The following is an 11,371-nucleotide window of genomic DNA, read 5'->3' as shown; positions in this document are numbered from 1 at the left end:
ATATATAAAAAACTCATTATGTTTTGAATGTGAAATACCAATTAATTTTATCTTCCATCTTTGATTCCACCCCGTTGTCGGAAACAGCTTAACCAAGCTCGCATGCTCGTTATTCCTCAGACGCAAGCGTGTAGGCGTTTCATACTTTGCCTAGTGAAAGGGCTAACCCTCCTTGACACATTCACCACTAGACCAGTGATTCTGAAGCAACATCCTGACCCTTAATACTGTCAGTTTCAAGCTATCAAGCTGAAAAATCCTTGATAAGGTGAGAAGATGTCACTGCGAATCAGTTAGATGATGTGCCTAGAGTTCTGCAATACCATTTTCTAAAGTTTTTTTATGCACCATTGATTGACAGAAAAAAAAATCCGTTTTTCTTTGCTTTCCAAGTCACTCTGTGCAATGACTGACTCTTTGATACTGTCACTTTTTAAAAGTAAACCATACAAGCCCTCATATTTCAGCTTCCAGGGGGCTTATGTCCGTTCTTTGTTTTCCACCTTCAAAGGCTTAAAAAAATTGTGTTGTCATAGATTCATGCGCAAGTGCTCTGGTCGTTTGGAAATCATGGGAAAAGCTTGTTTTTTATACGGCCCAGAGTTTGGTTGCCGGATCGGAAGTGGTGCTGAGGCCTCTCCACAGACTGTCACATCCATTTGTTCTATTCCACTTGTCTCCATGGGATATTCCACAGGCGTCTGAGTGTTTGATGCGCTGGCAGAAGCACCTCTTCCCCAGAATTCCCCAGGGGAATACTTTACAGGGCTTTAAAACAAGAAATATAAAAATCAGAGATGAGGATACACACAGCACCAAGGTACATCCTTCCCTCTGCAGGGAGCTGAACTCAAATGCCTAGTGAGAAGCATTTCTAATTCTTCCTTCCACTTCCAGAAGTGTGAGAAAATTTCCACGTCTGGCTTCTACCACGCTCTCTTGTAAAGTAAAACTGTCTCATTAAAGTAGTGAGAACATATTTCTAGATGACTGCAGAAGGAATTTTCTGTACTAATGTGACTCTTTAGTGGTGTGTAAGTACTTAGGATGTTCTGAAACCGTTTGAGAGGAATGGCGTACCAGAGTCACTGGGCTGTATCAGCGCTGAACAGCAAGTAAACTGGTACTTCTTGTGCTGCCAACCACCACGGATTTGTCTCTAATAACGCGGTTAGTAAAACAGAATCACTGCTGCACTGTAATGGAAGTGATGGGCATACCGAGAGGAAAGGCCACATTTTTCAAGTCTAGGGCAGATCTACTTCAACTACTTGCAAAAAAAGCATAGTACAAACAAAAGAGAATAAACAAAAGGTACCTGACTGGTGTCCTAGGGCTACCTATGAATCTGCGAGGTGATCGGATTTTTGGTTCAAAAGAAAATTTCTCTTTTACACTTTCAAGTACAGATGGAGCCACATACGTAAAACCCTGCAAAACAGGAATGAACACGCTGTAGCTTATGTTTATGATCACTCATGCAGTTCTGATTGGCATGAAATAGTAAACAGAAGTTATCAAAAGGAGAGTAGATGTAGACAGACGGAACTTCTACTCACTTCCCAAAGCAAACAGCAGGTCTTAGGGAGTTCCTCACCCGGGTGCCTGCACAGCCCCGACACATCTACTCAGATGACACATTCCCACGGGCATGCTCAATTAATTAATTCTGATCTATGGAACGGACATTGTTCTCTCTGCACGACTGTGAAAGCAATCACATGTCCAGGGTTCGTCATGCCACTCTGAATTAGAACGCTGACATTTCAGAAAGAAAGCGACGTTTGTTGGCCGGTTTACCTCTACAAACGTCAGCAATAATCAACCTGTTTTCAAAGCCCTTAAACATTTCAAACCTGTTGCAGAATGTGTGTTTACAATTACGATAGTTTGCTCTGAGCGTCAGGTGGTGAAATTCAGTGGAACTCATTTTCCTGGAGCGCCCTCCTGTTTCCCAGCAACCCCACATACCTCTCCGCAGTCACCACACGCCCCTGCCTGGCCCACTTACCAGAAAGACCTGGTTGGCACTTTCACTGAGAGTAGAGTCATCTGGGCTATCAACAGGTGTCTGACGTGTAAACTTTGAATCAAACTGGCTCACATCCTCTTCAGATTGCTTTGCAAAAACAAAATGATTAAGGGTTTATATGACAGATATCAACCAAATGGCTCAGCGGTGAGCAGGGCAGCCTCTGGATGGAGTTCATTCCATAGGTTTTTGGCAGAGCTCTGCTGTAGTAAAACCCTGGAGTGGTGTCGGAATCCTGTCGCTGCCAGTGGGAGGTCACTATGGGCACTGACACTGAGAAATAAAGGCAAGGGGGAGGGGCAAAAATTATGGATCAAAAAGGAACACAAATTAAAAAGATGCCTTTAAAAAAAATTCTCAAATTACAAATGAAAACTTTTAGAATTACAATGCCAGTTTCTCGCAAGTTCAGCCCTTGTCACAACTAGTATAGAACAGCTGCAACTACTAGTTTTGGGAAGCCTCTCCAGATAATTTCATGCTGTTTTTGCAGATACAGGGGTGTTTATACTGTGAGGGACAGGTGACAACTCTGCAATAAGGGACTACGAAGAATATTCTTTAATTCAGTCAAGGAACAACAGGCATAATTCCAAGATCCCTTTGCTCCCTCCTAAGCGTAACTGAAAAGGCAGCGTGTGTTCATTCGTGCAACCATGGAAGCACATTTTTTAAAACCGCTTGCACAAGTAACTTTCATAAAATTCACTAATAACAGAAAAAAAACAATAATAGATCATTAATTTGAAAATATCAGTCTCATGTCATTCTGAATTTCATTCAAAACGGTGAGGGAAAAAGACAAAGGCCTGGGCCCCCCGCTGCAGTACGCCCCACACTAGCAATGCCTAAGTCAGTATAAAGTGGGATTTTTAATAGCTGGGAACTATCGGGGTGGCAATATTCACTGCTGCTGTAGCTAACTGTATCCAAAGGGGGGAAAAAAAACCAGAGACACCCCACACCATCCAAATACAAGATAGAATAATAGAGGCTTATTAATCACATAAACTTTAATTACTGCTCATAGTGCACAAGGTGCATTGTAAATACTATCCAAAGATCCCAAATGCTTCTTTAGGCAACTCCATTTACTTTTGCTTAGCAACTGTTTATCATCTTTGTTTCAACTAAGCACTGACTTACTGTATAATGTTTAGAAACAGAAATTCAGAGATAACTGCACTTGCAAGTCTGTTTAACCTATAGATTAGAAGCAGGAGGAATTAAAACGAAAGCAGAAGCTTCTCCATCTAGGAGACTGAACAGAAGGATAAATTAGCCCTTAGCTGATGTTCGCCACTTCTCATGTAAAAAAGCAAGATTCTGTTGCAGTGGCAGATGAGTGCCATGACGACAGAGCAGTAAGACAGAACAGCACGCTCATGGCAGAGGGTATATAGTAAACAGCACTTTTTTAAAGTTGATACCATACCAGTTCTCAGGGGAAAAAAAATTCCTGCATCAGGTAGCAGATCTGGTAGATGAGATGTTGACAAGAGTGTATCTGAGAACCAGGAACCTAAGCTGATGCATTTCACTATTTCAGGTACAAGGAATCAATGTCACTCCAGCTTGTAAGAGTTTCTAACATTTCTGAATTTCACACTCCACATTAAGAGCTTCCCTACGGGGTCAGAGGGATATCTCACAGCGTTCTGAGTACATACCAATAAGGGTTTAAAAGGAGGTTCCACCTTGCGTGCCAACAGCTCATCCCAGTTAATGTGTCTGAAGAACGGGTGAGCCTGCGAGAGTTAGCAACAGCACAGAGTCATAATGAGCCTTCTGGGTGTAAATCACAGGGATTTGAGAATTAAGCATGTTCTTTTCAGACCCTCTCTGTGGTGTCTGTCTTTAAAAAAATCACACGTGGGTCTAGTCTAATATATTCTGCAGCACTACATCAGAGCAGCTGGCAGAGCTGAAAATTGATACCATACCTCCCAGTCAGACCCCGCATGTCCCTGCCATGCTTTCCTTGAAAGTATTAGAAAAAGCCAGTTTGTGTGCAAAGCACCTCTGTGCTTTTCAGCTTTAAAAGTTAGATGTCTAAAAATAATGACAAAACACTGTATTAATGACAAATCATCAGAACTGTGCAATAAGGAGGACTCTCCAGTACACTGTTAAATCTCACCTCAAAAAGAAGTCAAGCTGGAAGCAGCAGGAGCTGGGTTTCTACCTTAACTTTTAACTGTGCAACACTGAGTGCAAACGAACACCACTTCTCCCTTGAAGGAGCTGCTCTAAATGCAAGGGGTGGCCAGTTTTTTGCCAGACTGCTAGAAGTACCATCGCTCTTGTATGGCTGACTGTACAATTATCATTGTGCAACAGTAGATTTTTTTTTTTTGCTAGTAACAGAGAGCTGAAGAATAAAAGTTATTTTCCACATCTCAAATGCTGACATCGATAGACAGCTGCTTTTGTTAAGCTTTAAAGCATTCCCGTCTTGATCAGCTGTCACGTGTGGCTACCTTCTTCCTGATTATGCCTTAAGACAGACATAAGCTCCTTCCGTGATGTACCCTCAAAGCTGGTTTAGTTTCAGTGTAGTAATTGAAGAATTCTTGAGTTAAGTGAAAGTTACCTGAACTTCTCCAGCATCTCCAGGACCAGCTCCTAGACGTGAGGCAGCATTTCTTTTTAGCAGCTTGAAGAGAAATAACATCCAAAATGTAAACGTTAGTTTTGCCATTACGACTAGACTAGTTCTGACATGAATCATCATTTGCATGAATACTGTGCAGAACAAACATGGATCAATCAGGGAAATCTGCACTCATTGGAAAACAATTGTATTTGCAAGGAAAGTCACTTTCTGTACCACATAAAAATAATACTGACTGTAAGTAGTAACCCAAGCGTGGACCGCATAGCCACAGTCGTATCATTATATTTCTACTTTCTACATACACGTGTAGGACTGACATTAAAATTCTACCTTTTTAAGCAGATCTCTGGCTTCTTGTGTGAGGTAGGGAGGCAAGTTGAGTTTACACTTGAGAATCTTGTCAATTGTTTTCTTTCTGTTCTCCCCAGTGAAAGGAGGCTAGAAAGCACCATTGTAATGGGAGGAAAAATAGGACTCGTTCAGGTTTCTAATTCGTGTACAGAGAACTCACGTCAGTAATTTATAAAGCAGGTAAAATTACTGCAAATGGGACTTCAGGGAACTGCTTGGATGAGAGCAGCTCATCACTGCAGTCAGCAGCAGCGTAGCTGCATTTTAGTTCTATTTCTTACTTGCAGTTTGTATATCTACAAATATGTACGTATTTATACATGCATCCAAGTGAGCACACGGGTAACTACAAAAGCTACGAAGAGAAATACATGCAGTTATAACTGTGCACCTACTGCTCCAGTCAGCATGTCATACATTAATGCCCCCAAACTCCACCAGTCCACAGCACGATTGTGCCCACTCCTCATCAAGATTTCAGGGGCCCTATAATGAGAAAAATTGAGAATAAGAACATATTTTAACGTGCTTAATACAAATTCTGCCCACTAGTTTTCAAACAAAACCACATTTATCAAGGAAGATTTCTGTAAGTGACTGAACATATGAACCATCATTTACAAAAGGCAAAATTCAGGCATTACCCCCAGACCAGAGTAATACTTTTCTATTTCATCATGCAGCTCACATGTATTCAATTGTTCCACAGAACGTGTGTGTGACTGTTCCATCGTGAATAGATTCTTTACATAATCCAAAGTCAGTCAATTTTACGTGACCTGAAATTAGACATGAAAAACTTAAGACTTGCCAGAATTCTGACATTTGTGTAAGTAACATTCAAAAACCAGGCATTTTTAACATGGATAAGTAATAACTCTGAACTACTTCCAGATATCTTCATACGGTCTGACAAAGCAAGACAGCTATAAAGCAGACTGAGGTAATCACACTTACAGACAAAACCTCTGACGATACCTGCGTAAGACGCTGAAGACACAGACCTTTATGTACTTTACAAGGACCCAGTGGAAGAAAAATTTCAGAGCTGCAGCACTAGCAAATCAATCATTCAAAAACCACCTGAGTCAAAACACACATGAACTCGGAGCTTGCTGTGGCTATTAAAGCCGAAGGAGCTGTGTTTGAGAGCAAGCAGTTAGCTTTGGCAGTTCTTCAGTTACACCGAGAGCAATAACCGTGTCACTGTTCTGAGGACATTCAGGTAAGAGTGAAGTTTGTGACCTCTGAAGAATTGCTTTCAAATGACTGGCAATGTAACTGTTACTATCGTTCTACCTTGGTGATTGAGCATGATATTTTCTGGCTTCAGATCACGGTAGATGATTCCTTTTTGATGCAAGTGCCCCAATGCCATTGAGATTTCTGCCAAGTAAAAGCTGAAAGGAAACACATGCTACAAAATCAGACATACTCAGTCATGCAAAGCATCTTAAGCACTAAGACTATTACGTACATAGCAACGGTTCCTTGAAAGTATCATTAGACATGTATGAGAGCATAAACGAGAGGAACAACGATGCCTTTGAGGCTGGTTTGCCAAAAGGCACACAGACTCCGAGAGGAACTGCCAAACCACGCCTTTAGCATCAGGTTCACCTGCTCTCTAGCTAATCTCTGCGCAAATGTATTTGGAGGAATCTGAATCTACCAGTAGTGGTTAAAATACGCTTCAATCTGTATTACCACATCTAGATGGCAAAGTTGAAGGAAAAAAAAAAAGAAGGTAAGGAGGTAACTGGCAGCACCCAGAGTGTATCTGTGGAGCAGTGCTGCAGCCCCACAGGCACACCACAGCTCTTCTGAGGCATTACTGACCTGCACAGGGGCAAGATACCGCTGTGCTCAGTTGTGTGAACCCTAATCAATAAGGGACAATTTCAACTTTTTATGTAAAGTATCACTACTCAAAAGGCTTTTCTTCTTCATTAGATGATTATCTCTGTCACTTCACACATCTGATCATTACAATACAGCCATCACAGTGACATGGAAATTCTGTAACTGGCTGGTAGATTCATGTGTGGATCAAAACCAGAAAAAACCTGCATTTACAGAACACCTTCCACAGTGGTTTCTCCAATACACAAAACACCTCCCCTACCAGAGCCTGGAGTAAGGTTACCTTACCATAAGACTGGAGCTACACCAGCACAAACTGGTAAGTACGAAGTACCTTCCACAAACCCAGTTAACTGCTCTTTTCACTGGACGATGAAACAAATGAGTAGGGAGACATAGTTTTCCAGGTCAGAGTATACAGTTCAAGCGCTTGAAAATGAACCCCCAAAACTAGTATTTACCGTAACAGTTTCACTTACCAAGCTGTGTCTTCCATAAATATCCCTTCTCTCTCTAACTGCATAAATAGTTCTCCTCCTGTCATGAGATTATACTCTATTAAAGTATCATTCTTAGTCAGACAAAAGTCTATTTTCTAGAAGAACTACAAGCAACAGGTATTTTGTCCTACTCTACACAAACGTTTTCCACAAAAATCTGAGAACTAACTCTGTAATTCTCAGAATTCTAGCAACCCCAAGAAATGCCAGAAGAACTCAAAAGAGCATGCTGAAAAAAACCAAGAGCATTTCTGTCCCTGTTTTTTCTGTTGTTACAGCTTGAGCAAATTGCTTCTAATATGTGTTTGTTTCCCCATCCATGAATAAAAATAACACTTTCTTGTTTCACAACAAACCTGCAAGGACTAAAACCTCAGGGACTGCACAGAATCTAAGTGTAGCATACAGGAATTACAAGCCCGATGGAAGGTATTAAAAAGCTTCCCCTCACATACTGCCCTGAAAAATAACTATCTTATGTGTTGTTCATCTTTCTTGTATTGAATTAGAAGGTTTATCTTTGTTATTCGAAGTATTTTTAATGCTAACCTATTTTATGTACCTAAGACACCAGGCCAGTAGTTAGCTGACCCTGTGTAAGCAGAGTAAGAAATCCAAGTTCTCGATTACGTAAGGTACCAAGAAGCGGATAACAGAATTTCATATACTGACCACTGAGATACTCAAGGATGAGGTAGAGTTTTCCACCAGTCTGAAAGGCATAAATTAAGTCTACGATGAAGGGATGTTTCACTTCCTCCAGTATATTCCGCTCTGCTTTTGTATGAGCTGTGTCCTTTGCATTCCTTACAATCATTGCCTGCGAAACGCAGAGGTACGTCAGCACACGAACATGTTAATACCTAGTTCAATTCTGAGTTTACTTAAGTAATCTATCACTACATATGAGTCTGCCACATAAAAGAAGAGAAAATTTCACCAAGATATAACAAGAGGTTTCTGGCAGAAGTTTAAGTGTTTATTTATTTCATAGAATTATACAGTAATTTAGATGGGAGGGGACCTCCTGACCTATTTAAACCAGCTACTAAGAACAGAACAACTGAAAGCTTAATTCCAACTGTACCTGGATAACAATCGTATGTATGATGAAGTTTATTTTTAGGTGTATTAAATGATTAGATGATTGTAAAAGCTAAGTGAAGAGGTAGATTTTTTTTTTTTTTTTTTTTTTAGGATTCAGATAGCAGGGAACATTCAGGTTACCTTTTTAAGAACTTTCATGGCAAATATTTTCCCGGTGTTTGCTCCAGTTACTTTTCGTACTTGAAATACCTACACAACACCAATACAAAAGCAATCACACATTAGGACCGCATTAGCCATCGTAAGTTAAAACACAAAGTCCTGCAAAAGAGAGAGGAGATCACCTACACACTGCAACACTGCCTGAAGGAGGAGAGCTGGGGATCTGAACCAGAAGCTACTGCCACCAGCTGGTGAGGCTCTGAGGTCACCTTCTGGTAGGAGAGACTTTTCAGAAGGAGGATGGGAAGAGGAGACCTTGCCAAAGGCAGCAAGGGGGCACTTTAACCCGTTTGGTGTAACTGCTGTAGAGAAGAGTTCCTTACCTTTCCATAGCCACCTTTGCCAAGTACGCGCAGTAACTCAAAGCACTCGGGTCGGATCTTTTCTGGACCTCTGTTTACACTAGTCTCTGAAATCTCAAATTTTTCACAATGTTCCATGCCACTGGATAAAACCGAAACAAGAATGTAAGACTACCTGACACTTGAAAACAATCAAATGACAGCAAGCAAGCAAATGACTTTCTGAAAAGCACACAGTGTATCTGGCGTAAGGGAATGAGGGCTTTGGGGACCGGGAGAAGGCTCAGCACTGGAAGTTCTATTTAGGGGAGTGCAAAGTGCTAAGTTGCAACTTGCACACAACAGATTACCTGCAAATTTGGGGGATTTATAGTAGATTTAAGATTTCCTTCAGATTTTAATTTTATTATTTTTATTTTATATTTTAATGCACAATAAATCTCTGTATTACACCAGAATTAAGTTTAAAAAGACCAAAGCCTCGAACTGACCTAGATATTCCTACAAGGGAAGGCTATAAGGTGTGTTTAAGTATCAGGTCACATTCAGCAGCCCCCAACAGTCATGGTAACACTCGCAGAACACTAAGAACTTGCAGAAAAAGCTGTAACAAAAAATGTCTCACAACTCTGAACACACCACAAAAGACTGATCCATAATTTACTGACGTTTCTAAATTATGCTACAGTTCTGCAAAAGCCGAACAGATTGATCCTGCTACAGCAAGAGTAAGGGAACTGTCACTGCTCGCTTCTCACAACACGGTATGCGCAGACAATCTGGAAATGTGTCAGTGGAGCCAGGCTAAAGGCAGCCGTGTCCTGAACATCTGTCAGAGCCCCTGAACCCTCCTCTGCCGCAGACCCCGACGCAGAGCTGCAGCTGGGGCCTCTATGAACGGAGCCGAACACACAGTGTTCTGCAGACAGGGCGCTACGTTCACATTACAAACACTGCTCAAGTACAACAGGTGGGTTAGGAGAAACAAGGATTAAAAGACAAACAGCAAGTTTCACCAGGATTTTTTTTTATTATTATTATTTCATTTCAAGATACAATTCACAAAATTTGATGTGGAGAAATAGTGAAGCAACTAGAAATAACTCAAAACTGAACAAGAGAGACAAAACTTTCTATTTAACTTAACAGTGGAACAAAATTGGAAGTTATATGTAGTTGGCATGAATGGCACAGAATATTTTCTAGCAGCAACTTACAGGTCATATTGGCCAACTCCTCCATGGTCCATGCTCTCACTTAATTGACCCTGGGGATGGGAGGGGTAGAAGGAAGATTAATTATAACAACAGAAAAAGCAGCGTTCCAAACAAATGCACGGATGGGTTTTACAACTTCTTAAATAATATATATACAAAATAATTCTCTCTATATATAACAATTCTATATATAATTAAAGAAGTCGAAAGGTCAGGAATAATAAATTATCAGCAGAAGAGATCTACAACATTCTGTGCAAGACTTGCAATACTTGCACATATCTCCAATGGTGACACAGGGAACCTGACTGCAGCGTTACTCAATCACTTAAATATCAGAGGTAACTATTTCACACACCCCCAGGGCAATCAGAAAAAAATTAAGGTCCTGCTTTTTTTTTTTTTACCGTTGTTCTTACATAAAATTTTTAAAATGCTATTAGAGTAATATGCAAATTAGAACAACAGCAAAGATTTGTGATAGATGAACTGGGATCCATATGTACTAGAATCAAACAATCCGCTGGGAAGGTTTTATTAGTCTATATTGGTAATATTCACACCCCAGTAGTAATGAAAGAATTAAGCTTTACTTTAAATACCTTTTCTGACCAATAATCACTCCACCAGATGATTGCATAGAACTATTACTAAAGAAGGTTCAAGCGCATCAGAACTAGTCACCACCAAAGAATGTAGTTCCATTTTGAAGGGATATTTTCTTCAAAGAATTTTCAACTTGATCCCTTCTGCAAGATAATACTGCCCTACAATTGTGGCTCTGCATGGCAAAAGAAGTGCAGACCAAGCAGACAGCTGGAGCGAATACAAATAGAACTTCACGGGCAAGCTGCTAATGAGCTTTAGAGCGTACCTTCACATTTTCAGTTTTAAAAATATGTACGGAACAACTGCCGGTTAGAGAGAAACAGCCTGGAATCTACAGGCTGAATTCTGATACGCTGAGGGACGTGTGGAATTCAGAGAACCAGAAGGATAAACCCCATCAAGATCTGCGGAACGCAGACCAGGCCAAGAAGCGCATTTTAAAATATTATGTAAGTGAAAACAGTAACCAAAGAAAATTAAACTTCCAAGAGCTTCCAAACCATTTAAACACTGAAGTTTACAGAGGCTGGTTTATTTTGGTTTATTTGGTCTAGAGGGGAATTTAACTCCTGGTTCTACCTACAAGCACCACAAGCAATTACGGAGTCCAA

At 40.6% G+C, this 11,371-nt stretch overlaps 1 protein-coding gene across 2 annotated transcripts; it reads right to left on the bottom strand.

Annotated features, from left to right (window-relative positions):
* On the bottom strand, positions 1-10,195 carry RPS6KB1 (ribosomal protein S6 kinase, 70kDa, polypeptide 1). 2 transcript variants are annotated; one of them, XM_010146008.1, is made up of 14 exons: positions 10,152-10,195; positions 8,956-9,076; positions 8,591-8,659; positions 8,036-8,183; positions 7,343-7,400; positions 6,300-6,400; positions 5,689-5,779; positions 5,396-5,486; positions 4,980-5,087; positions 4,626-4,688; positions 3,703-3,780; positions 2,012-2,119; positions 1,319-1,431; positions 1-768 (listed from the first exon to the last, which is right to left on the bottom strand). In XM_010146008.1, the coding sequence occupies exons 1-14, from the start codon at positions 10,181-10,183 to the stop codon at positions 531-533; spliced, it is 1,419 nt and encodes a 472-aa protein (XP_010144310.1). In that variant the 5' UTR covers positions 10,184-10,195; the 3' UTR covers positions 1-530. The 2 variants fall into 2 exon arrangements, with proteins under 2 accessions (XP_010144310.1, XP_010144311.1); XM_010146009.1 differs by lacking the exon at positions 8,591-8,659 and having other exon boundaries at positions 178-768.
* Positions 10,196-11,371: the final 1,176 nt, after the last annotated feature.

Source organism: Buceros rhinoceros, unplaced genomic scaffold, assembly GCF_000710305.1.
Source record: "Buceros rhinoceros silvestris isolate BGI_N320 unplaced genomic scaffold, ASM71030v1 scaffold47841, whole genome shotgun sequence".
NCBI classification, from domain to species: domain Eukaryota; kingdom Metazoa; phylum Chordata; class Aves; order Bucerotiformes; family Bucerotidae; genus Buceros; species Buceros rhinoceros.
The sequence above is the reverse complement of the archived record's forward strand: the minus strand, read 5'-3'. Positions and strand labels throughout refer to the sequence as shown.

Excerpts from the sequence above, each read along its gene's own strand:
- RPS6KB1 (XM_010146008.1), bottom strand. The coding sequence starts at position 10,183 with ATGGACCATGGAGGAGTTGGCCAATATGACCT. Across the intron at positions 5,487-5,688 it reads TGTGGAACAATTGAATACAT|GGCCCCTGAAATCTTGATGA; the intron begins GTGAGCTGCATG and ends TTCTCATTATAG. Across the intron at positions 4,689-4,979 it reads CCAGAGATCTGCTTAAAAAG|CTGCTAAAAAGAAATGCTGC; the intron begins GTAGAATTTTAA and ends TTTCTCTTCAAG.